Source organism: Peromyscus eremicus, chromosome 12, assembly GCF_949786415.1.
Source record: "Peromyscus eremicus chromosome 12, PerEre_H2_v1, whole genome shotgun sequence".
Lineage (NCBI taxonomy): Eukaryota > Metazoa > Chordata > Mammalia > Rodentia > Cricetidae > Peromyscus > Peromyscus eremicus.
The window spans coordinates 55,781,346-55,808,092 of record NC_081428.1 but is presented as its reverse complement, the minus strand read 5'-3'; the positions used below and the strand labels follow the sequence as shown (position 1 = coordinate 55,808,092).

General features: G+C 44.7%; 2 protein-coding genes and 1 pseudogene across 5 annotated transcripts in view; 2 read left to right on the top strand and 1 right to left on the bottom strand.

Annotated features, from left to right (window-relative positions):
* B4galt4 (beta-1,4-galactosyltransferase 4) overlaps window positions 1-13,947 on the top strand; it is a 29,593-nt gene extending 15,646 nt beyond the window's left edge. For both annotated transcript variants that reach the window (XM_059277120.1, XM_059277121.1), the window contains 4 exons: window positions 770-957; window positions 6,237-6,359; window positions 9,615-9,719; window positions 12,975-13,947. In XM_059277120.1, coding sequence (XP_059133103.1) covers window positions 770-957; window positions 6,237-6,359; window positions 9,615-9,719; window positions 12,975-13,107 — 549 coding nt within the window. In that variant the 3' untranslated portion in view covers window positions 13,108-13,947. The remainder of the gene's footprint in view (window positions 1-769; window positions 958-6,236; window positions 6,360-9,614; window positions 9,720-12,974) is intronic.
* On the top strand, window positions 3,255-3,737 carry LOC131922823 (large ribosomal subunit protein eL21-like; annotated as a pseudogene).
* A 4,965-nt stretch (window positions 13,948-18,912) lies between the features above and the next one.
* Window positions 18,913-26,747, bottom strand: part of Upk1b (uroplakin 1B) — a 28,107-nt gene continuing 20,272 nt past the window's right edge. For all 3 annotated transcript variants that reach the window (XM_059277165.1, XM_059277167.1, XM_059277166.1), the window contains 2 exons: window positions 24,713-24,796; window positions 18,913-19,774 (listed from right to left, as the gene is read on the bottom strand). In XM_059277165.1, the coding sequence (XP_059133148.1) occupies window positions 19,724-19,774; window positions 24,713-24,796 (135 nt within the window). In that variant the 3' untranslated portion in view covers window positions 18,913-19,723. The remainder of the gene's footprint in view (window positions 19,775-24,712; window positions 24,797-26,747) is intronic.

Genomic DNA, 26,747 nt, shown 5'->3' with positions numbered 1-26,747 from the left:
GTACCCCATTCGTGTTGCTTTGTGTTTATTTGTATTTTAAGCTACATTAATTTTTTGTGTGTGCTAAAACACCACATAAAATTTATCATCTCAGCTGTTTTTTTGTTTTTTAAGAACTATCTCGTTAACTTTTAAGCATACTTGGTATTAAGTATGTGGGGTGCGGTAGGGTGTGGGAAGATGATTCAGCAGTTAAGAGCACATTGTGCTCTGGCAGGAGACCAGTTTGGTTCCTTGCACTCAATTCCAGCAGCTCACATCTGCTTGTAACTCTAGCTCTAGGGGATCTGATGTCTTTGAGGGCACTTACTCTCTTGTGGCATATACTCACATGAGCACACATGCACACACGCATACACACACACACACACACACACACACACACACACACACACACACACACTGAAAAGTATTTTTAAAACAGTGAGGATGTTTTCTGATTGGTATCTCAGCATTTGGGAGTCTGAGGCAGGAGGATTGCTGTGAGTTCTGGGCCAGCTTGGTCTACAGAAGGAGGAATGTCTCAAAGACAAAAAAAAAATTAAAAAATTGTAGAATATAAATATGTGTGAAACAGAATATAAATACGTGTGAAACGCAAAGCCCAAACTGGTCTTTTGTGATCATTGCGTTTCCTCTCTGGATCCTGGTGTGCATTGTCTTGTGAATTCGCAAGGGTAATGTGCCACCCCAGAATGGGTGTGGAGGGGAGAACATTGGGGAACCTTATCTCCAGAGCTCTTTTCATTTTGACTTCCCTCCTCGACAGACTGGAAGTAAAAAGTTTAATCGAGCCAAGCTCCTGAATGTGGGCTATCTGGAAGCCCTCAAAGAGGAAAAATGGGACTGCTTCGTATTCCATGATGTGGACCTGGTGCCCGAGAACGACTTCAACCTTTACACATGTGGGGATCAGCCCAAGCACCTGGTGGTCGGCAGGAACAGTACTGGCTACAGGTAAGGCAGCTCTGGCTGTGCAGCGGATAAGACTGATCAAGGCTGTAATGTCGTATCCAGAATGAGTTAGAGAAGCAAGAGATGGGGCCCATTTTCCCTTAATGTGCAGAACAGCAATTAAAGGATGAAATGAGGGGGGAAAAGACTTCCACAGCCTTGGCAAGAAGCACAAAGACAAAGGGAAAGGAGAGGAATGTAGTTAGTTCAAGCACAGCCAATCCTGGTGGCTTCACCCTGCAGCACCTGTGGCGGGACTTGAAAGGCTTTCACACACAGTGGGATTCTAGTAACTGCCCATCCATCCTGATTTCCTCCACTGGACAACATGATGGCGCCCCCCTGCACCCCCCCCCCCCCCCCCCCCCCCGCCCCGGCCAGTGTTTGGACATGCTGTCTCTTTTGAGGATAGCTTGCCAGAGTTCTAGGGAAAGGTGGGGGTACACGTGTCCACCTTAAGAGTCTGTTTGGGAACCGGGATATTCAGGACAAATTCCTGTCTTCCGGAGCCAACATGGGAAATGCCACCATCCCTTCATGCCTCTCCATTTCGGTCCCCAGGAGAGGAACACGTGGTTTTTAATTGTATTTTATACTAGTTCCTGGTCAAATACAACTGAAGGGAAATATGGATTGAGATAAGTTCTAGGGAAATTAAGCTGAGTGCGTGCAGCACACACTTCCCTGTTACCTTCCTCTAAGCCCTGCCATTCATGCATAGACATTAGGCTAGGGGCCAAGAGGCCAGTTTGAAGAGGCAGAGTAAGTACTGGTAGACTGGGACAGGAAGCGCCTGTGGACATGCGTTAATCTGCAAACACAGCTGTAAGTGCTTAAGTTAGGAGGGTGGGAGAGGAAGTCAGAACGCAGCTAAAACTAAACGGTGAAGTACGGTGGGAGACTCTGCTAGAATATATAGAGTGTGAAAGGGAAACCGAGTCTCTTGACACTTTCCCTGGTCTTGGCTCCCATGGTGCGTCTGCAATACAGGCCTCTCACTTTGGACTGACTACTTAAGAGATTTCTTTTGTAACTCTCCTGAGAATTCCTCTCAGGGTAGGAGTGTAACCCACATCTGCACCCGGCTTATGAGGTCCCTGGGACGAACCAAAGTTTGATTCCACCAAAGTTCACCCTGAGGAGCAATGTGTTTATTAGGCTTATTTATAGAGATCATGGGTGAGAGGCCGCTGCAGTGCAGAAGGATGTGTGACCCTAAAGCAGCCTTTCTGGATGGTCTGCACTAAGCATGGGGGGCAGTTTCCCTGTGCCCACGTAGATGGTGGTCCATTGGGCTAACCTTCCCTAGCCCATGTCATGTAGCACCCCCTGGAGACCTCAAGACCATGTGTAGTTAGGGCATTTCATACATATGGCTGGGAGGAGTAACTGGGAACAGAGGTGAGGGTCCAGTGATCCTCTCTGCTCCCTCCTTCTATACAGAAATGTCAACAGTCCACATGCCCAATTGGGATTGACTCTTTAACTCTGAACTTTAAGCCTCTCATTCTGTCTGAGCAGTTACACAGGATTGTTAAGGACAGATCTTGGACCGAGAGTCTAGAGTGCATCAGTGTGTTAACCGGCCATCAGAGGGCAGAGATAATTGTTCATTCCTGCTGGGAACTGCTGTTGACTTATGCTTTGGTGTCACCATCATGGATTCCATCAGATGCTGTGCACTCTAAGAGACAGCCCATGCCTGAATCTTGCAGTTTAATTTGTCTTTACATTGCTGCTATTCCCAGACACCACCCACAAGCCTTTGTCTCCCTTGCATAACTGAATATGCTTACCTTTTGATTTAAATGCAAGCTCTGAGGAAAATGGTGACCCTCTTTTTAGAAACCCAAAATAATCTTGTTTGATGACGTGTGTGTGTGTGTGTGTGTGTGTGTGTGTGTGTGTGTGTGTGTTTGCACATATGCTGATTGATGGGAGTTAAACATAAGGCCCTTCTTGCAATATGCAAGTTCTCCATCACCGAGTTATACTTGCCTGTACTCCCCATCTTCATCTGTTCAGACTTAGATTTTATATTGTACGACTTTCATTTTTCCTGTCTTATTGTACACATCATGCAGACGCCTCCGTTTTCGTGGCTGGGGAGAGGTAGGCCTTCTTTCTCCTTAACATTGCTATCATGAGCAAAATTCTACTGGTGGCTGGCAAGTCCGATTGTAAGCACTCAGTGTCTTCTGCTGGCAGCTCTGTATCTCTGTGTCATGGAGCATCAATCAGCTCAGGGGGTTCACTGTCGCCTTTCGGCCATGGGAGCCATCTTCCAGTAAGTCCCCCAAATGACAAACACGAAGGGAAAGAGGAAGGACACCAGCTCTGTGTTCTCTAGGCCTTTTAGGAAGCTTAGACTCGTTCCTTTGGCCACATACAAGCGAGTCTACAAGAAGGGTACTGTTGTAGACATCAAGGGAATGGGCACTGTTCAAAAAGGATTGCCCCATTAGTGTTATCATGGCAAAACTGGAAGAGTCCACAACATTACCCAGCATGCTGCGGGTATCATTGTAAACAAGCAAGTTAAGGGCAAGATTCTTGCCTGGAGAATCAATGTGTGGATTGAGCACATCAGGTTCTCCCAGGGCCAAGATGGCTTCCTGAAGCAGGTGAAGGAAAACTACCAGAAGAAAAACGAAGCCAAAGAAAAGGGCTTCTGGGTACAGCTGAAGCACTAGCCCGCTCCACTCAGAGAAGCACACTTTGTGAGGACTGACGGGAAGGAGCCTGAGCTGCTGGAGCCCGTTCCGTGTGAATTCATGGTTTAATGTGCAAGAGGGAATAAATAGCCTAGTCTGTGAAAACAAAACAAACAAGAAATATTTTCACTTGCCACACGTTCAGTGCGAGGAAGTTCAAGTGACTGGCCCAGGTAGTTCAGCCGCATGGTGAATTTTACTGCCAAGAATTCCTCTGAACCTCCTCCTCTCTCCCCGACATGTTCTCCAAGGACTCCATTGTTATTGTGTGATTACATTTTCCTCATTCTGGGGACCTTACAGCCCTTTAAAATATATGTGTAAACTCACTCGAGGGCCAGTTAAGACAGAAAAGGGACCCAAAGCAGAAGTCAGTAAACACAGGCGTTTGTGGGATAGCAGTAGTGAGATCAGTTCTGTAGTTTTCCACGGGAGCACCTGCTCCTCCTCCCCGCAGCAGAGCTGGTCTCAGTGCTCCTTAGCCTATGCTTGTCCTCACCAACTTCTCACCACCGGCTCCTCCCCTTTGCTGCAGATCTGGGTCCTTCCAGGCTCTACTCTTGCTGTGGCAATGAGTCCTTTCTAAGAACCCCGGCGTTGTTCAGTTCTGAGCTCTGGGCAGGAAGAGCCGTGATAGCACTGTGCTCTCAGCCGGCTGCTGAGGCATCAGGAGTGGTGGTGTTGGCAGTCCCCTCCAGCGCGTGCATGCTGGGTCTCTCATGGAGACTGCTCTTTGGAAGGTTGTGTGGGCTGATATTTCTCTCCACAGGTCCAGTTGCAGCTGCTGCTTTGGTAGTTAAGAGTCCCTTCCCTATTAACTAGACCCTGGTAATCTTAAATGACAATAATAGCCATGTTCTACATATTTTATTTCTTTTTTATTGGTTTTAGGTTGAAAAATGTCATTTGCCAGAATTTTAGATGCATGCATGTAACTGTGATGGTCAGTCTTGGTTGTCAACCTGAATAGACTGAGAAGTTATTTGGGTATACCTCAGAGGTGCATATGAAGGCATCTCTAGAGACAATTAGATTCTGAGGGCTCTGACCTAATCAGTGGTTTTAATGATGGGTTTGCAATCTGATGGCATTAATGGGAAGTGATGGATGTTTTCAGAGGTGGGGTCTACTCGGAGGAAGTAGGTTCCTCGAAGTGTGTTCTTAGGGGTATATCTTGTCCTGCTCTCCTTCCTCATCTTTCTTGACTGTCTTAGAGTAGCCTTCTCCACTGGCCATACCTTTCTATCATGAAACTGTCACTTGCCACAGGCCTGAAAGCAATGGAGCTAGCTGGCCATGGATTGGAACTACGAGCCAGAATAAAAATTTCCTCCTTTAAAATTGTTTCCCTCAGATATTTATCGGGATTATATTCTGGTTAGCATAGCTAACTCTGTTTCTATGATGGCGTACCTAGGGTTACTAGATTGTAACTAGTGTGTAGAAACTCCTCAAGCTCAGAGAAGTCTTGGGATGTCACTTGTTAGGTGGGAAATGTCTACAGTGTATTGAGTCTTCCGTTTTGGTTTTTCTTCTTGTCTGGGAAACATCAGTATTTAGTTGGCTCCAGACATTTTGAACTGAAGTTGATTGAAGTTAGAAATCTTCCATGTGGTCGGTCCCATGGCTGTTCAGTAGCTCCCTCCACCTGCAATTCCAAAGGATGTCGGAGTTGCATGGAGGGCTAGCCTCAGCTCAGCTTGCTGACATGTCACTAGAATGAGTCTGGAGGATTTGTGATGTGTCTCCCAGTCCTTTTCCTGGGCTCTTAGCTCCAAGTCTTCCGTGTCAGTCTTCACAGCACTTCCACAGATGCTCAGCTCTTCCTGATCACTCTGTTGTTTTCCAGTGGTTCCTGCTACTCCGGGATCTTCAGGCGCTCACAACTGCCGAGTTATCCATAGCCGAGTTATCCACAGGTGTCTTGTGAGCTTGGACCCTGTGTCCTTTGTCTGTTGTCAAAAGGCCCAGGAACGTATCAAATTTAGCCAAAGAATAATTTATTGTCTTGCCCTCAAAACCATACTCAATTTTCATGAAAGGCACTGTATTCCATCCGGTTGGTGTGTTGAATTCTATAGGAAACTAACTCTAAGGCAGAGTGAACACACTCATAGCATGGACTGGAAGTGTCTCCCGATTCACACTTCTTCACTCCCAAAAGAGAAAGAGGTAAAAAAAAAAAATTCATCATGACACTCATTCATGCTGAACATGGATCCAACCTAGAAGAATCCTTCCTCACCTGCTGCCCTTCACACTCATCAGATTGGTATGTGGGATGAAGTCTTTCATTGACATTTGAGCAATAGTGCACTCTTAGGTATCTTTACAGATCTCCAAATACCAGTGTTATCAATAACAGGTGACGTCAGCAGCAGATTGCGTGCCAGGAGGACAGGGAGGTGGACATGAGGAAAGACTAAATGGATAAAATGGGCAGAAGTGTATCCTCCTCAGGTGGTCCTGGAATGCCATCCCCAGAACCAGAGATAGCCAGTGTGTCTGTGGGACCAAAGGGTTCTTGTGCTAAATGTCACCACTTTTCTCTCTTCTCTTTTGCTGCAGGTTACGCTACAATAAATATTTTGGGGGTGTTACAGCCCTCAGCAGAGAACAGTTTTTCAAGGTGAATGGATTCTCTAACAACTACTGGGGATGGGGAGGCGAAGACGATGACCTCAGACTCAGGTGAACAACAGAGAAGGGGGCCTTCATGGGGCTCTTCTAATCAGTGGTGACTCTGGAAACCCGTGCTTGTGTGTAGTTCCTGTAAATGACAGGCCAGCAATGGGTGGCAGGGTGTGAAGGGAGGGCAGAGTGACCTAAATTGTTCTTTGTCAAGTCTAGAAACCAAGGAGGGGCCTCTGTTGCTGAGTTTGGGGTGCAGAAGTGTTGGTGGGGGCCTTGGGCGCACTAGTGAGTGGGAAGGCCCAAACTTAAGGTTATCTGTGAGACTGCCACTCTGAGAATGGCCTGTAAGTCTTGTGCTTTTCTTCAGCGCCCCCCCCCCCCCCCCCCCGGCCCTGACACTGTTCCCAGCATGTGAAGCAGAGTGCTGTTTCCTCTATCAGAGAGAGAGATACCTGCCCCAAAGAAGGCAAGGGCATCCTTTAGCTACATGCTGTGGGAGCTCCCTGACTTAGAAGACTCACTCTGGGCTGCTGCTGTAATTCCTGGATCCCTTCAGATAACTTTCTGCTCTGGAGGACCAAGAGAAACTCCCCAGGATGCCTGGCTTCCTCTTTTATTTCCCTCCCCAGAAGTTTTCTTTTTCTTTCTTTCTTTCTTTCTTTCTTTCTTTCTTTCTTTCTTTCTTTCTTTCTTTCTTTCTCTCTCTCTCTCTCTCTCTCTCTCTCTCTCTCTCTCTCTCTCTTTCTTTCTTCGTGTGTGTGTGTGTGTGTGTGTGTGTGTGTGTGTGTGTGTGTGTGTGTTGATGGTTAAAGATGTTCCCATTGCCCGGAAAATTTTAATTATTCAAAAGCCCAGAAATTCCTAACTATTCAAAAGCTCATGGCCCGTATGTCAGAGTTGTAATCACAAGGGCCTCCTGGCAATCAGGGGACCTTTTCCTCTTCCCACTGCCTCTTGGAAAGCATGTTCTAAGCTGCAGTTCTAAATTAATAGATGTGTGACTATCAAGTTCCCACTGCGCTGGTGTGAAGGAGCTGAAGGCCTCATGCTGCTCAGTCTTTTTCCCTTTGGGCAGAGAGCCTTTGCAGTGTTTCTGAAGAGGGAGATTTTCTGCCTAAAGGCCCCATGTCGCCCAGCCCCCTCAGCAGTCACAATCCATGGTCACACAGACTGCTCAGTTCAGGGTAGGATAGAAAGGGTTGGAGGAAGCCGGTGCTCCCTTATTCCCCAAGTCCAATCTTGTACCACCTCGCTGGGCTGACCAGTAGTAGACTGTTGCTATGGTTACATTCCCTTGCTGTCTCCCTTCCTGCTGTCCTTCAGCTTTAAGGGAGAGGGAAACTCTTGTTTTGGTTTCATTTGGTAAGTGTCCGGCAGTGGTGGGATTGGCACCTTCAGCAACCTCAAGGATGCTTTTTAGAGATCTCAGCTGGCTGCGGAAAAGAACTTCAGGACAAGGCAGTAGAAAGCAGAACTGGAATTGACTTAAAGGTATTCTTAATATAGATTAGGTGCAGGTGTTCATATAGAGTTTTTTGGGGGTGGGGTGGGGAAAGAATAAGACATACTCATGTATAGGTGAGGACTTCTCTTAGGGAAATTACGCATGTCTCTTGTGTGCACGCACATGCACACAAAGGTACACACCCTTAATCCTGTGGGTTTCTAAGTTAGATTGCTTAAAGGGTATAAATTACAACAACGTCTTAAGAAAATTTTTAATCTTTATTTTTTATTTTATGTGTATGAGTGTTTTGTGTGCACCATGTACATACATTGCCTGTGGAGGCCCGCAGAGGGTGTCGGAATCCACCTGGGACTGGAGACAGTTGTGAGCCATCGTGTGGGTGCTGAGGATTAAATGCAGGTCCTCTGGAAGGGCAACCAGTGCTCTTAACCATTGAGCCATCTTTCTAGCCCTACAACAAGGTTTAAAGATTAAGCAGCACTTAATGTCTAAGTAGAGTTTAAAATCTATGAGCTGGCTTACTTATTTGTCTCCAAAAATTCCCTTTTGCAAATGAAATTAGAATGTGGTTTTAGGAGGTGGGTGATTTAGATTTAGGGATGAGAGAGGAGTGCTAACATGGAAAAACTCAGGGGTATAAACATTCTGTCCCTAGGCAGACACTGCTTGTTGTTTTTAGCATCCTGGTGTGAGGTGTCTGTAGGAAAACCCTGCATTATCTCCGCAGGCAATTTTGGCCTTATCAGCAGTGCTGAAGTATCCTTTCTGTCTCCAGGAAAGGCAACTAGATCCCAGGGTGAGGGGCTCTTATTCTTCTCATGTCCCTCTGCTTTTCCGTCTTTCTCTTCTGCCTCTATGGGAACATCAATGGTCTTCAGAACAGATCTCCATTAAGGCACTGGATAAGCCGGGTAGGACAGAACCTAACACGGGCTGAAATTTGCTAATGTTGAACACCACATCTGTGCTCCTACAGACTGTATTACCAGCTGCAAAGCACATTCCATTGAATCCTGTTATCTGGGCCTTTGAAATGCATTCTTTGTCCCCAGCCTCACTTCTAGAGGAGGCTGAGATCTGGGAGAATGGGCTGACTGATTGAAGTTGTCAGGTGCAGAGCTTAGGCCGAACCTTGGTTTGTGGCTTTAAAGATTATAACTTGGCCCTTCCTTTTCTTGTGACGGGCAATGTTATTAGTTAGAGAGCCTGACAGACTTGATTGTCTTGCTCTTCGGAATGTATTAAAATTAGTATTTTTATCAGGTTTTCTCTCTCTTTAAAAACCATTAACTGCAAATTGGTGTTTCTCCACTAGTAAGTGTTAAGTATTAATTCTTTGTTTATGAGACAGGGTCTCATCTGCACCTCAGGTCAGCTTGGAACTCACTATGTAGCTTAGGGTAGCCTCAATGTCTCACTGCTCCTCCTGCCTCTGATCAGCAGCTTCACTCCTGGAATCACAAGTGTATGTTACCACTCAAAGCTCCTTTTAGTGTTTGAATGATCTTTTTCTAAAATAGGATGCTGAAATTTTTGCAAGGTTTTTTTTTTTTGTTTGTTTGTTTGTTTTTTTAGAAATCACATAGGGTTACAGGATGCATTGCTTGTTAATTCCTTCCTTACAAGATAGGACTGCGAAGTATCTGGTGGCACTTTGGTTATAGAGGACAGTGACTATGTCTCCGAGATAATCTTTGCACCTGTGAGTAGCCTCACACTGTGCCAGCCACTTTTGTGTGTTCCTTTGTGTGTGACTTTTTTTCTTGACTCGCAGGTGATTCTTTTAAGGACTTAACGATAAATAGATGGGCTAGATTTCAAAATCAACCTCGTTGTCTTTCTAGGGTTGAGCTCCATAAAATGAAAATCTCCCGGCCCAGCCCTGACGTGGGTAAATACACTATGATCTTCCACACCAGAGACAAAGGGAACGAGGTGAATGTGGACCGGTAAGATCTGGATTCCCCCACCTGGCTCCATCTCGGTACTGAGTCTCCTGTGTAGCCAACACACCATGCTGAGATTGATCGCATAAGCCGGTTTGACCTTGTTAAAAGCTTTTTACGAAGGCACTTTTAAAGCAGAACCCAAGTAAGGGAGAAGAGTTTACAGACCCCTTATTTCTGCAAGGGTGAACTCCTGGCTTCTCTGCTTCGTCCCACTTTTTTCTTCTGCTCATTGGATTCTTTATCATAGCGTCTGTGTGTATGTATTTTCACATGCATCCTTAAAATATAAAGAGTCCTATAAGGAGAACCATTATTACGCCTAAAATAAAATTAAAAAAATAATTCATTATGTCTGTTATAAATTATGCACTCATGGGAAACCCCCAGCTGGCCTGGCCAGGGTATCTCACGATGCAGGGGACCATGCTGACATGCTGCAGCGGATGTGGCATGCCATACGGGCATGGTGTGGCAGTGGCGGGTGGACATTCACAACCCTGAGGCTGCATCTGCTTGGAAATGGTTTATTATAACGAGGGATAAAGAGAAAGATAGGAAAAGACAGAAAGGAGAGGGAGGAAGAGAGAGGGAGCTCGAGGGTGCGCACGTCTTGAGAGGAAAGAGGAAGAGAAGAGAAAAAGGGGCGGAGTTTTCCTTAAAAAGAGGCTTTTAGGTCAGGACGCAGGGTGGCACCAAGGGGCAGGATTCCAAGGGGCGGATCAGAATATTAACAATGTCACCGCATGTCCAAAATCTGTTTTTAGGTTTCCTGATTGTCTAATAAGGACCTTAAAAAAAAAAAAAAAAAGCATGGGTTTGTTCAGTGTGATAAATAAACAAGGTGTGCGTTATTATCAGGATGATCTTTGGCCCTGGAGGTTCTCTTTTGATTCTTTTTTTTTTTTTTTGAGACAGAGTTTCACTGTCCACGAAGTCCCCTTTAGCCTCAAGTGACCCCACTGTCTCACCTTCCATGTGCTGGGAGTGTAGATGTGTACCACCGGTTCCCTACCCTTTCTTTTTCTTGTTTATTCCTTGTAATTCATTGCTGAACACATCAGGCCATGTATCCAGTAGATTCAGAATCAGTCACTCTCCTTAGGAATTTTTGCTAATTGCTGCCTGGAGATTTGATGTGTTCCTGTACCTCTGTATTTTTTTTAATTTATTTACTTCTCTCTTTCTTTCTTTCTTTCTTTTCTTTACAAACTAGGAGGGCAAATTTGGTGTCAGGATTGTTCTGGGGCTTGGGTATTGTCAGCCCAATCTGCTCATTTTGAGATTTCTCATCAGATCTTTACATAGTGATTTTTAGCACCTGTTGCTCATCCCTTCAATCAAGGGTTTCAAAGCTGTGATATCCTGATTCTACCATTCCTTCTTCCTTTATTAAATCTTCTTACAAAGAAGGACATACTCTCTTTATCTGTTTGAGTACCTTGGGGTATAGTTCCTATAGGAAAGACAGACCGAAGGGTGAGAGCCCAGCACGGATGGGTCATTTTCCAGAGTAATCACCGGGTATCCCTGAGCATCCTTCAGTTTGTGGTTCATGATTTTCTTGATAAGAAAGTGGTCTCGATTCTGATCAGCTGGAGCGCTTCAAGCTGGCCCGAGTCCCAAGGCTGTAACTGAGGCTGTCTCTGGGAGCTTCCTGCTCTATGCTCTAGGGAGAGGTGATGTCCTAGCCCTGTCCTGTTTTCTCCTGCCCAGCTTTGGCCCTTTCACTGAAGAGCTCTGACAGATAAACACATTGTGGCTCTGATGGAAAAATTTATGTTTTTTGTTCTGAGTTTTTTCCCTTTGAAAAGCTGTATTCAAGATTTTTTTTTGCCCATTCATTAATCTCTACATGTTAAGATGCTGTTAAAAATCTTTTAGCTCTTTTGTTAGAGGCGACAATTTCAAAGGAATAGACTTTTCTATGCCGTTCCAGTCTTTATCAATAGTTGTGCATTTTTCTGTTTGTTATTTAATATTTACAAGAGAATACTTATAAATTGTATGACAAGTATGAAGTATCTTGATACCCACACTGACCCCTTAGGTATGTCTGTGTGGCCTCCCTAAACCCACACCTTACTCTTCACACTCACCCCTGCCCTAGGTGACACTTAGCTGAACTTTGTGATACTTATTTGTCATAATGATAATTCTTTAGGCTGTTTCTTCATTTATTATTTTTTTAAAGTTTCTTTTGAGACAAGGTTTCTCTGTGTAGCTTTACGCCTTTCTTGGAACTCACTCTGTAGCCCAGGCTGGCCTCGAACTCACAGAGATTCACCTGTCTCTGCCTCCCAAGTGCTGGGATTAAAGGCGTGCGCCACCACCGCCCGGCTGTTTCTTCATTTATTGTTTTCCATATGTTTTTATTCCTAAATCAAACAGAAATTAGTTTTGCACATCTTCAACTGTGCGTAAGTGAAATCATACTGCATTTCTTCTCCTTTGACATTACGTAGCTCAACACTGTGTTTCTGATCTCCACCCATGTTGTCACTGTCATGGCTGAGCTCCTAGAGAACTCCTCAATGCCCACTTCTCTACCCCTGTTGCTCAGCTCCTCCAGCTACAGGGGCGGACTATCCTTTCTCAAACGCATCCTGTTCCTTTGTCTGCCTGTGCCTCTTGCCCAATAGTGTTTGCTTTCTTTCCTTCTTCACTTCCTGAATTTCATATCTTTAACCTTCTGTGAAACTATCACCTCGATGTCCCTCCCTAGAGTCTTTCAGGAAATAAGGTGCCCCTTAATTTATACACACACACACACACACACACACACACACACACACGCATACACGCACACACGCACACACGCACACACACTGTTTTTGAGACTCTTATGAGAGCTGTGTACCCTCTTGTCTATAGACAACTTTCTTCTCACCATAGTGGAATGATCAGAGATCCCGTGTGATGCTCAGCCAAGGATGTATTCCAAGTGGGCAGCACACCCCCTTTCTATCAGTGGTTCTTGTAACCCCTCTGCCCTATGGATGGGAGCCCATTGGAGGCAATGTCCACTCTTGGTCCAGGGCCTGATGTAGGGTTTGATCCACAAACGCACAGCTGTCATTCATTAATGCCTAGTTAGTGAGGAAAACACGGTTTTTTTTTTTTTTTTGGAATGGGAAACTCAGCAGGTATAGTGAATTGTAAAATTGCTTGTGCTACCCTCTGGAGAAGGACAAAATGCCGTGGAACTGCGTGCCACGTTCTTATTTTCATCATGGTCGTTTGCTCTTTTTATCTTAGGATGAAGCTGTTACACCAGATGTCACGAGTCTGGAAAACAGATGGTTTATCGAGTTGTTCTTACAGATTACTCTCTCTGGAGCACAATCCTTTATACATCAACATCACAGTGGATTTCTGGACTGGGGCATGACCTGGATCTTTGGATGGTGTTCAGGAGAACTGATGAGTTGATTGTGATCATTTTGGCCTAGAGACTTCCACAGTAGTACACGTTAAGAACTCGTTCCAGCTGATTATTGGGCCAAATTTTTCCGTTTCGTGTTTTCTCAGCAAGAGCTCTTGGTTATGTGGAATGTAGAACCATCATAACAGGACAGCTTTCTTAGCTGTTTTGATCATGGTAGTGAAAGGTCGTAACGAACATACTTGAAGGACTAAAGATAAAAGGTTGCAGTGAAGGCAACTTGAGAGCTGTGTCTTCAAAAGATTGACTTCTGCAATGCATTATGAGATTAAGGAGTGGGGGAATCAAATTCCCACGTGTCTTAGAGAACCAGCATTGCTCGGTCTGAGATAGGAAGGTCCTAAGATGTGTCTCTGTTACTCATCTCTCCTGCATGGCCCCCTGTGAGGTGATGGATTCTGGATGAGAAGAAAGCCACGGAAGACAGGAGCAAAGTCAAGAATCAGATGTCACGAACTTGACCATGAAGAGGTGGTGGAGGGCAGAGGGTGGGGTGAACTGGCAGCAGTGGTGGATGCTGGCTGCTACCCTCAATTCTCCATGGTGGGTGCTTCCTCACCAGACACACCTTCCAGTCTGCGGCCATCCGACCTTGAATGTACCCAGTCTCTTCAGAGGCACTCACTAGTAATAGCCTATCAGAGAACACACTCTCTCCTAGTTTTTAAAGCATTTTTATAAAATGATTTTGTACGGGTAGGATATGAATGAGCAGATTATAAGCTACATAATGACCAATAATACATCTATAGAGTACCTCTGTAGTAAAATATGAAAAAACTTCCGGCTCTTGGTCTTGTTTTTTACTGTTCATTTAGGCCAGAGGTTAATTCATTTCAGCCTCTCTCATTGTAAATGTCTTAAAAACCCAACAGTGGACTGGAGAGATGTCTCAGCATTTAGGAGCGTGTACTGCTCCTGCAGAGGACTTGGATTTGGTTCCCAGCACTCCCTTGAAGGGGTAGCTTACAGCTGCCAGCTTCAGGGGATTCCTATGCCTCTGGCCCCCACAGCCAACTGCCTCAAGTCACGTCTCAGTCTTCTTCCCTGGCCTCTCTGAATTCTTACTGTTTTTATTCCTCTGTGTGTCCTTTCCACAGTCCGAAGTGGGAACTGCGGAGCTTTGGGAGCATACCTGTTTGGCTAGTGCTCAGGCAGGGTGCAGGAGGCCCTTGAGGGGACAGGGCCCGTCATCTGGAATACCGTTGGGGTTGCAGTACTGACAGAGAATTAGAGAGATGTGAGAGAGAAGGCCCCAGCACCGCTGAGCTGCCTGAGGAGCAGGGCAAAGGTGAAATGGAAGAAAGGTAGTGGAAGCCATTCTGTTTCTGTGTCAGAAGAGTACTAAGAATATTTCAGTTGCTTAGGTGGATGAATGTACAAGTAACACAGATGTTCATAAGTATTGTGTGGCTGCATCCCAGGGCCTCTCAATCCATCTTCATTACATGATTCCGTCTCCACTAAACCTGGTTAGTAAGTGTAAATATCTGTTTCTGCCAAATAAGAAGAAGAATTGGAGGGTTTGGCATGAACACCACCAAATGAGGAAGAAGGATTTGAAAGGTGGTTATTTTTTAATAGGCTTGGCAGGTTTGCTTAGGGCTAGTCTGGTTTATCAATAACTCCACATAGGAAGCAGAAGTATTTTTTTTCTCTGTTTAACAAAATCATACTCATGGTTTTCCTGTTTTTTGTGCCAAACCTTATAAAGGGAGTTGTGTTCTTGGGAGATTGGGTAGTGGCGTAGGCTAGTGAGAAAGCCCCTCCAACTTCTCTTCTTTACTCAGAGACTTTGGTATTGGTCCTCTTTCCTTTGATGATGAAGAGCTGAAGGTTGGAGGCAGAGGCTCTCTGAAAGTGAGTGACTGGGGAGGGTAACAGAAAAGAAGGGTGTGGTAGGGGATTTGAGACTCAGACTCTTAACGGAAGCAGAATATAGCGAATGCCATATAGAAACTCCCTGCCTTTTGTTGCTAGTCACAGGCATCTGCGTTAACAAAATGTTGGGGAACCACTGAAATGTGCCTTTGACTTTTCTTCAGCTAATTCTTTCAACCAGGAAAATGTACAATGACTTGTTACAAAATTTCTTGAGGTGAAGGTAATCTTTTGGGACCTTCATGCCACCCTTGTGCCATTTGACTTGTGCAGGTGGTCCAAGGCCCATTGAGGGGCTGGAGCCCTGGAGTACCTACTTGCTAATACCTACCCCTCCCCAGCTGGTTTCAAAGGAGCCAAGCTCCCAATTCCTGCATATGTATTTGGTCACAGTCAGTGCCATGGCATCACACGTTTTGAATGTTAAAGGTAGATATGCCTACCATACCATGGTGGTTAAGAACTACATGAATGCTGGCTGTTTGGGCATTGAAACTCCCTATGGTCGTGAATGGCAGATGCACAGTTTTTAATTGGTTTTTAAAAATTACTTGGGCTGGCACTCATTTTTATGAGGCTTATAGGTTGTAATGTTTTTATATAATCTCCTGAGATTAGAGGGCTATGTGAAGGGGTGGAGACCCAGAACAGATGGGCAATTGCTAGAAATCTCACAGTTGGGCAATAGCAGAGTCAAGCCCAAATTCAAGTCATCTGACTGTAAGACTATTGTTCCATATTGTCTCTACCAGGGCTTCATTCTTTTGGGGGTAACTTTCCTGAATCTATATCCCTGCTGTGACTCCTAAAGAGATTTGGTATCTTCTGGACCCTAAAAATGACTTTCAAGAATTCATCTGCTCTCTACCCCTAGTTACTTGGCTCTTAACCAGCACCCACACTTCTTGCTATACCCCAGTTGGATGTGTTTCTTGGAGGTGCCCACATTTTCTGTGGATGGACTCCTGAAGGAGATGAAAGACATTTTCTGCTAGACTCATACTTTCCACTTGCCCCCAGGTCCTATAGAAGCACAGCACCTACCAAGAGCCATCGATGTATGCTACAAGATGGAAAATATTAAGGCAGAGTCTCAAGTTCTCATTTGCCAAAATAGTTTAGACTGTTGCACTTTTATTGTTTGTAGTATAGGGAACACTCACGTCTGCTGAGAAAGACAGACAGGTCTCTAAAATGCACTCATGTAAGTGGCTCAGAGGCCCCACCTCCAGGGAGAATACCTGAATAGACAAAGGGTCCATTGACGACTGTTGAGAATTCAAATAAATCTTGAGCCTTGAGTATGCATGTGTCTAAGTGTGTAGTTTGGGAGCTTAGAAAAGTCAATGGAGGATAGAACACAACTGAATGTTTATTCTGTCTCTCTCTCTCTCTCTCTCTCTCTCTCTCTCTCTCTCTCTCTCTCTCTCTCTCATGTGTATACAAATGTGGGTGACTACAGAGGCCAGAAGAGAGTGTCAGATCCCTTGGAACTGGAAGTAGAGTCAGTTGTGAGCCCCTGATGTGGATGCTGGGAACCAAACCTGAGTCCTCTGTAAGAGCAGCAAGCTCTGAATCACCGAGCCGCCTCCCCTCTGTCGTATTTCTGTTTGCTTTATTTTTTTTATGGTACTGGACCTCACACATGCTAGGAAATGCTACACTACTGAACCACATCCTTTGGTTTTTAAAATTTAACTTTTTAGTAACCATGTAGGGGTGTGTGTGTGTGTGCGCGCATGCGTGTGTACCCGATTGTGCCGGGCACGAGGACTGTGGACTGGAGGAAGGCTGGGTGAGAGCATCTCCCACAGGTTAGCAGCACCGCCTTTCTCTAAGACAGTGGTTCTCAGTCCACTGGTCTCAACCCCTACAGGAGTCACATGTCAGACATCCTGAATATCAGATATTTACATTACAGGTCACAACAGTAGCAAAATTACAGCTACACAGTAGCAACGAAACAATGTTATGGCTGGGGTCAGGGGGCGGTCACCACAACATGAGGGACTGTATTAAAGGGTCGCAGCATTAGGACGGTTGAGAACCACTGGTCTAAGACTTTTCTGACTATCTTTGTTGACTATGACCACTTGAACCTTTGGATAAACATGCATGAAACCGGACTCAGTCACTTACCTAGTGGCTGCTGGATGTTCCCTAGCCTGTCTCATAAGAGGGGATAAGAAGCCAAATGAGGTGAGACAGGAAAGAGAAGGGAAATTCAGATGGAGAACAATCCTTTAGTCTATAGCAAGAAGCCAGGCTAGTGATTGGTTTTTAATGCCCCCTGCATCCTCCCCTCAGCACTGCTTGTCAATCAGACAGGAAGGGGCGGGGTTAGATGGGACAGCAGTCTTTCAAGTTTGTCTACTACTGTTCAAACAGAAGCAGATTCTTCATTCTGGTTCCAGGGCTGACCATTACAAGCAGTGGGCTTTGAAGTGTTCATTGTAATCAGGCTGCCACGGCTTAAGGGTAAGACCAACCAGAGACACGGTGACCTTTCTGTGTGGCAGTCAATAAAACTTGCCCCAGAGTTCGCCTGACTGGTTTGAGGTTTGGTGATAGTTCGTGGACAGGCTTATGGCTGAGAAAAGGAAGGTTTCACAGATGGCCTGTCTGGGTGGCTCTCATGGGCAGCAGCCTTCCCTCTCCTTTCCCTGGTTTGGGGGCGCTGGGCCTGGACCCTGCTGAGCTGGGGCTGGGACCTGAGGCTTGCCACCCTATTTCCAGTTCCAGGAGCTGGAAGGAGAGAAGGAGGGGGGGGGAGGCCGGGGCGGAAGTGGGAAGCTGTGAAGAAATTGCTGGGTGACCTGAAGGGAGTGGTCATGGTAGTCGCAGCTCACTCCTGGGAATGGCAGAACGGGGAAGGGGAAATGAAGGCTTGTCCCTTTTAGGCACTGCTCTCAGCCACTGGGGTACCTGGGTTCACCATTCTTCCTTGGTTTGGGGAGGAGCAAAGCCTATTCCTGTGGGTAATGGAGCTGGAACTTTCTATATTGGGTTTTTGAGGCGGAGATCCAATCACAAAGAGATGAGGGGTTTGCAGCAGAAAACGTTTTGGAGCATAAATCTGAGAGGGAAGGCGGGGGTAGGGTTGGGCAGGAATTACTCAGCCAGTGGAGCTCAGTGGAAAGCCTAGTTAATGGTGGAAAACAAAGGGCACCAGGAGGCAGACATACAGCTTAGTGGGCAGAGTGCTCGCCTAGCATGCACGAAGTTCTGGGTTCAATTCCCAGTGTGTGTGTGTGTGTGTGTGTGTGTGTGTGTGTGTATTTTAAAGGCATCAGACAGGAAAGATAAGGAGAAAGTTTAATTCCACACATCTCCCTCCTTTTAAGAACCACAGAGGACCCTCTGTGCCAAGTGCAGGTGTTATCCTGGTACCCAAGATACCTTCTTCCGAAGAGACAAAGTCAGGTGGAGGGCTGGAGGCAAGCTATGCTCAGGGTCAGAAAGTGGGCTTCTGCTGCAAGGGAGTCCACTCCTCTTCTCTGACTGCTCCTCTGCCCCAGGGTTCTGCCTAACTACAGGGACCTGGTGAGGCAGGACTTCCCGTGCCGGGGTTGACTGTTCCTAAATGATGGGCGTGTTTCCTGCATAGGGAACATGTGGGGCTGCTGGCATCACATGTGCTGTCTCCAAGTATACAGGAGCAATAGCTTCAAAGGTCAATGTAGCAGGAGAGGAAAGAAAGAGAGAGAATTCCAGCCATTTCCTGTCCTTCCGGACAGTGAGCCAGCCAGCAGGAACTCACGGTGTGTGTCCCCCACTTCTTCCGCTTTAATCCCCACAGTTGGGGCTCTTCTTTTGGCAACCCCGTTTTGTTAGACTCAGGCAGGACCAGTTGAAATCTGATGAAGTGGGCATATTTTATGGGCTTCTTGTTAAGCAAACAGTGGTGAGTTGTCAGGACTTCCTGCAGGATCAAACTATTTTGACAGCAAACAAAAATCCCTATAAATCACCTGCTCTAGTAAGCTGGCTTGGATCTCCACGTTGAAACCATTGAGGGCAAAGACCGAGCTGGTGTAAAATGGGCAGTGTCAATGTCCCTAACGTTTATATACTTTCAATTAACCGAGAATGAAGTTGCTAAATGCACATCACTCCACAAGGCAGGAGAGGAAGTCGGAACGCTTATTAAATGAAAATTAAGGATCATCCCAGAGAATAAAAAGTATCCAAAGGTGGTGGGTGTGTCAGGAGCACTGCCAGTGTAGACAGAGGCCATAGCAGAACCAGAAGCAGAGGTGCAGCTCTGCAATCCCCCCTCCTTCCCTCCCCCAGTCTACACTGTGTCAAACAAAACCCTTGCAAGGTTGAAGGAAATAGTAAGAGATATGGGGCTCCCTGTTTCTTGAGTTTGCTATTAAATACAGACAGAGCTTATGATGGTAAACATGAGCAGGAATGAGAGTCATCTCCACTCTCCAAATTTTCTGTCTCATAGTACATAAATATGTTGCAGAATGTTAGCCAAGGATGAGAACTATTTCTGCTGAGGATTGCAGCAGCCTGAGAGTCTAAAGGAAGCCCATTCCACCTGAACTGGCATTTGAGTGAGAAAAGCATCTGTCACTATGGAGCACACAGAAGGCATGTGATGAAACAGCAGGGTTCCAGCACCAAATCCAGAGTCACCCGAGGAGGGAGGTGTGGCGGAGACACTGTGTGCTTAATATTCAATTCTGCTCCAGTAGAACATGGTACCCAGGAGAACCCAAAACTAGAATTAAAGCGAGAAAAGGAAAACAAATGATTAAGACAGGGTTTAAAAAACATCCACCTTAATATAAAACAATGACATTTCTTTTGTTCAGACTTAGGTGACATGGAGTTTCTAGCAGTAATTTAAATGACGGTAATCTTAGGGGCCAGCCGCTGCTGTGTCCATTCCATATGAGAGCATTGCTTATAATCTGCCACTCAGAGCAATTTCTCCATTCCCCGTGTGCCCAGCACTTCCTACATTGTCTCTCTGACTTCTCAAGTACTCTTCTCATTTCTGCACTGAAATAGCCATGGGAAAATTCTTCCTGCCTGTTATCAAAGCTAAGGACTCTCCTGTGATCCTGTTTCTAGTTAGAAACTTGCAGGAGGCCATGGGAGTATACAGCAGGTGACAACTAGTATTTAACAGGTCAACCCACCAGACTCACCTGATGGGGAGCCCCACCTGGCAAGGCTGTTGAGTCACTGACTGTAAATGACTAGTTGTTTCTGTCTGTAATTTCTCTCATGTGCTGCTTCATTTCTTCCCTAGTAACAGCTATGGGTATTCTCCCTACTGCTTGTGTGTTTATTGAAAGAAAATATCCCATCTTTGGACACACACATTGCTGCGGATAGTCAGGAAGATGATTTCTGTTTAATCTGTATAATTCTGATAATACTAGAATATTTTTCATAGCCGACACAGGAAAGTAACAGTATTCTCAGTCACAAAGGCAGCTAATTTTAGATTTCAGAACAAATTCAAAAACAGACCAGCTGAGAATACACCAAGAAAAATTCCCAGGTGTTTATTGCTAAATCAAGGTCAAATATGAAACAACTTTGGTAGACATAACCCTCTGCAGTAATTCTCTTTCTGCATGTACCCCAACCACTCAAGGTTCAGCCAACTACTGTTAATTGTTAAGTCCTGAATTTCAATGACATTCTCTGTCTGGAAATGCTAATCACTCAGGCTACGTGTTTAGCCAAGCATTTCTCACTGGCCAGTCAGCACGAGCTTCCTAGCCTGAGAAAAACTGCGTGACTTATCATATGTTATGAGAATGGGTCAGACCCTGAAAATGTAACATATAATTGTCCAGAGTGTGGCTGTGAGAGAGTGAGTGAATAATGTAGAAGTGTGTGTGTGTGTGTGTGTGTGTGTGTGTGTGTGTGTGTGAGAGAGAGAGAGAGAGAGAAAGAGAGAGAGAGAGCAGTGTGAAGGAGATGTTGCTATGTAGAGGAGCTGTGTAAAGAGTTAGCTGTGAGTGTGTGTGTGTGTGTGTGTGTGTGTGTGTCCATGTGTGTACAGAAGGAGTTGAGAAAAGAGAATGAGAAAAGAGAATGAGAAGCTAGAAGCTAGAGAGAGAGCAAGAGAGATTTTCAGAAAGATTCTGAGATGTGTATTTGCAAAGAGAGATATATAGCTGTATGTTTAGAGATGTAGCTGTGTGAAGACAGAATTTCAGAGATTTTTTTTATATGAAGTAAAAGAGAAAGTTACCATCAGAAAGTGCGTGTTTTGTTATTTCCCCCCCTCAGATAGAAAAGGTTTAGTCCTCACTGAATTTGTGGGTTTTTTGCATACCCTGGTGGTGAGTGGAGGCTGGCCCTCCAGCTACCAATAGAAACTGCATGGATTATTTATCTTTTTGATTTTTATTTGTTTATTTTTGAGATGGGGTCTCCTGTAGCCTAGGCTGTCTCTGAACTTGCTTCGTAACTGAGGATGACCTTGGACTTTTGACCCTTCTGCTTCCAATTTCCAAGTAGTGGGATTATAGGCATGGCAACCATACTTGCTTTGTTCAGAGCTGGGATATAATTTGGGGGGTTGGGCGTGTTCAGCCGGTGCTTCACCACCTGAGCTACATCTCCAGGCATTTGGGTCCCTTTCTCCTTCTAATCTTGAAACCCTTTCCTCCTAAAATGCCTGCCACCTGGAATGACTGCCTCTGAAGAATCCCGCAGAGCCTAAGACCTCTCTCTCACTCAGGTGTGGAGTTGGAAAGTCTGGCCTGTTCCAGAGCTACCATCTACTGCCAGGGATCCTAGCCCTGCCATTTTACTTTCCTGAGCCCCCGTCTCTGTGTAAAAAAAAAAACTTCATACCTTCTCTCTCTACCTCAGATCTAGAGCTGTGAGGGAGACAATGAAATAATTACTGGGCCTGATGTTTATTATAAGTTGTATGCACCGGACACATTTGTTCTCAAAGTTCTCTGAAGAATTTGAAGCACAGGGAAGTAACAAACCCAAAGACATAGACCCCAACAGGCTTTAGGGCAGCGGTTCTCAGCCTTCCCAATGCTGTGACCCTTTAATATGGCTCCTCATGCTGTGGTGACCCCTCCACCATACAATTATTTTGTTGCTACTTCATAACTGTATTTTTGCTACTGTTATGAATCATAATATAAATATCTGATATGCAATCTACAAGGGAGTCTTGACCCACAGGTTGAGAACAGGAAACCCCTCTGTGAGCTGAAGTGAGCTGGCTGTGCTAGGACTTCTTCTCCAGGACGGTTCCTTGTTGGGCAGACCTACTGATCTTGAGGGGGTTCGTGTGAAGACTAGCTGACATGATGTCTCATCCACAGCAGACCCTCAATATCTCTAGCTCTTATTCCCCCTCTACCGAATTTCAGGAGATTTACAATATCTATCATTTAGAGTTGATACTTGTGTACAGTGAGTTGGCAACCCCATGGTGCTCAAAAGCCTTTAAATGTCCTGTAGCTCGTGGTAACACAGGACAAATGGACACTTCCCTGTTGTCATTTAAACTGATTCAATAAATAACCGAGCCTTTCCTCTGTTAGGCTAGGTGTTGGGGAACTAAGAACAGCTGGCCCTCTGCCTCTGGCAGCATCAAATATGTCATTGGGACATTGTTTCACAACAGACATGAACTCCTAAGAGTGATCATAAAACACTTCCTGAAGGAACAGCTCTCTCTTCTCATTTTATACCCTCTCACTCAGCACTTTTCAAAGCATAGTACACAAACACCCTTCAGGGACCAATGAGGTCAAGAATATTTAGGTAAAAGGACTTCATTTGCCTCGTCAGTGTCTTTTACATGGGCACTGGTGGTACAAAGTCAGCATAAGGTAAGACTGCCAAGTCTCAGAGAGAGGCAAGGCAGAGGCACTGAACTGCTAGTTCTCGGTGTACCCTGCATGGCTGTGCACTTGTGGGGAGAAGGAAGAGGCAGGGATTTATCTGGGATCGTCCTTCATGGAGCAACCAAACCTACCGATCCTATTGTACTGTGACCTTTGATTACACATCCTTTTAATATTCCGTATGATAAAAAACACACCAAGTCCCATGGCATATTGAAATACAGTTGTGCAAAAGGAAAGCACATATGTAGTTGGTTATACACTGACCCAACTTTGTTTTGCTTAAAACACCATTTTTATTTGGAAAAAAAAAAGTTAAGAAGTTATGGTTATTTAGGCTTGGATATTTGGGCAGGTATTTTCTTCAAAACTTACAAAATTAGTCTGTTACCTTAAGGAAAACACTTGACAATATATGGGTCAATAATAAATTTGAGTTTTCAAGCAAAAATCAGATCTCTGGAGAACTGATATGCTGCCATGGATTTGATAGTATCCTATTTGAGATCTTTTCCAGGGTGACAGTATTAATGAATATGATCTTTTGGTGTCCCATAAAGAAATCAACAAACACCAGCAAATGCTATGAAGCATAATGAGGCAGCATTTCCCCAAAGAGCCAGTTCATGACTTAGGTATTGATCAAAGATTTGTACAAACAGTACAGAAAGTTCTTCATTAATCTAGTTTCAGATTCTGTATTGCAATTGACCTTGAAGAAGCTTGTACAGAAGGGCACATAGTTTCAAAAGAATATTCACAATATTTATCTTGAATAAGGTTACCAAAATATTCCTGTTTATAACTACACACTGTAATGAAGGATCTAATTTCTTCCTGTCCTTCAACACTGGTGATGTGTTAGCACAGAGTTAATGAAGGAGCACTTGTGAGAGACCCAGCTTCCTTTATGAAGCCAGATTCTGACAGGATCAGAGGAACACTCAAAGCAATACTGCTTCACAAATTTTTCATTTTGTAAAATAGTTATTATTTTCTTATCAGGGTTATGTTGTTTATATGAACTTGTAACTACTAAATATTTAATTTTGTCAGTCATTATACTTAGTGGAAGTAAATGTCAGTAGACACTGGCCACATAGAGAAAAATAGCTTTTTTTTTTTTTTTAATCCTTAACACGTTTCAAGGTATACAACAGTAACCAGTATCAAAGTTTGGGATTGTTTCCCAAATATCATGGTTCTCAGCTGTAAAAGAAATTTAGAATCATCTAGAAAAATTACTAAATCAAAACATAAACACAAGCGAAATAAAACAAAGTGCCCAGGCCCAGGCGTAGGATCAAGTGAAGAACCACAGAGTGGTTGGTACATACAGTTCTGTCTGTCTAGGAGGTTTCAATGTGCAGCTAGGGCTGGGAGCCAGGGCTCTGACCTCCCTGTGTTTTCCTCAGAGAGGCAGCATAAAGTGATGAGACCATGGAAGGAGCTAGACAACTAATGTTGGGCCTCAGAAGCTGTCTAGAGAGGTGACAGGATGGGCCTTGAAGTCTAGCTGCAATGAATGACTTCAGTGTGGAACACAGCTGGATCACTAAGAAGCCCAGGTGGATTCATCTGGGATAGCTAGAAGAAGGGTTTCTAGAGTAGGCCCATCCTTTCCCTAGGAGGGAGGTTGACATCCCACACCTCAAGGGAGCCCATCATCCTTGGTCTGGTGCTAGATATCTTCTGACGGACTTAGCTGAAAGAATTGGTTTCCAGACTTTTTAGGGTCGTTGAACTAACCAGGGACCTTCTCAAGGTCTCTCATTATTGCCCCTTTCTGAAATCAAACACGTGCTGAGGATACTCACAGTCCAGCAGAGGATGGCAAATCCAAACCAGGCAACTCCCCAGGCATGCCGATCCATTGGTCCAGAGATCAGTTCATAGCAGCCCTGGGAAGGCAGCATGAGTTACATTAATATGGAGAGATTATCTAGAGCAAAGAACTGATGCCGTTGGATTAATAATTGACAACCACGCAAGGCTAGAGTTGCAATCTAAGGGACTCTACACAATTTTAGGGATCACAGGGAATACCCAGGAAATGCAGAAGCCAGGTGATTCTATGCACTGAAAGGTCCAGAGGCAAGTGTGCTGGATTTGTCTGCAAATTTCAACAACTATTCTAGGTCGGCCATGAAGTTCAGGCTTCACCCAGTGGCTACAGGTGTGCACTTGAGGTTCTGTCTCCCATGATTCGGTGTCCTCACCTTCTTAAGCCATATACATGCTGATTTCCTCCACCCCTGTACTTGAATAGTTCCCTCATTTACTCTATTACATTGCAGAATGCCCAAATGAAGACTCCTGAAATTTTCCTTGCTTTCTTTATCCGACATTCAACACGTAAACAAATCCTTTAGGGTCTATTTAAAAGTATTACAAATGCAAACACCCCCGAGGCTTTTTCCTTGTACCACTCTGGCCCCTCCAGGGCCTCCCTTGAGGGTTAAATCCATCTCCAAGAAGAGAATGTATGGGCATCCTCCGTGCTACTGATTGAGCAGATCATGAGACAGGGCCTAGCACATCTGACCGCACTCGCTAGATCTAGGTTTACCCATCCCTTCTAGACATCTCACAATCACTCTGGCCTAAGTGCTAAGTGCTAAGGATTGTACAGGCTGCTTCCTTTGCTAACACTCCAGTTCCCCATCTCTGCACACAGTTCAGAACTCTGCAGACATCATCTCAACAAAGGCGTTCTGGACAGCCGCAGAAAAAGCAGCTTTTTTTTTTTTTTTATCATACTCCATTTACAAACCCTGCTTTATGTCTGCTCCTGGCAATTTGTGTATTTGCATGCAGTGGGTTCCTTATTTGTCATCTATAATAAAAAGCAGCCTCCACAAGGGCAGAGGTTTTGAGTGCCTGGCATCTAGTAGGTACCTAATAATAATTTACAGAACGAGAGCTTGTAATCCCAGCATTTAGGAAGCTTAGGCAAGAGAATTATAAATTCAAAGCCAGTCTGAGTTATATAATAATGAGTTTAAGGCCATTCAGAGCTACATAAAGAGTTCAAAGCCAGCCTGAGCTACAGAATGACATCCTATCTTAAACAAATGAATGAATGAATGAAAGAACAAGAAAAGAGATAATGAAAGGATACTAATTAATGTTTACAATCTCCACTTGGAAAACACAGAACACCCCCATTCTCTTGAAAATCTTGGGAGGTAATCATTCATCAAATACTATATGTAAAAGACAATTTATGCTAGGTGCTGGGTCCTGAGTTGGTCACTTAGCTGGGGCAAGACAGAAAGGACTCTTGTCTTTGTGGGACTCACAGTCAAAATCCCCAGTTTTCCATCTCATTACTGAGTTTCCAGGAGGTTAATCATTTCATTGGGACTTTACACTCTTAGTATATATTAATATTCTTGAGGTAAAGTCATCAGAATTTGTATGTAGCATTTTTCAATGCTTATGAAGCCTAAGTGTGTGTGTGTGTGTGTGTGTGTGTGTGTGTATGTGTGTGTGTGTATTTGACCTACTATGTAGAATTCTGGTTGATTTCCCTCATTTTCCTCATTACTATACTTAGACTCTCTTTTCTAGTTTTACCAGTTTTTATCTATAGCAACACTTTGGAGTACTGCAAGTGTTGATAAGCTTCAACATGCTTATGAAAGGGGGAGTCATCCACTCCTTCATTCCCTTATCTACCCACTGAACATTTTTTGAGTATCTGTCTTGTGCCAAGCATTGCGCCAAGTACTGGAGATATAGAACTAAGTAATACAGTCCTTAAGGCAGCTCATAGAAATTTATGGACAAGGTACATTTAAAAACAGCAGCAAAGCATAGTAGGTATTGGGTGGACCGTTTTCTTGTGTA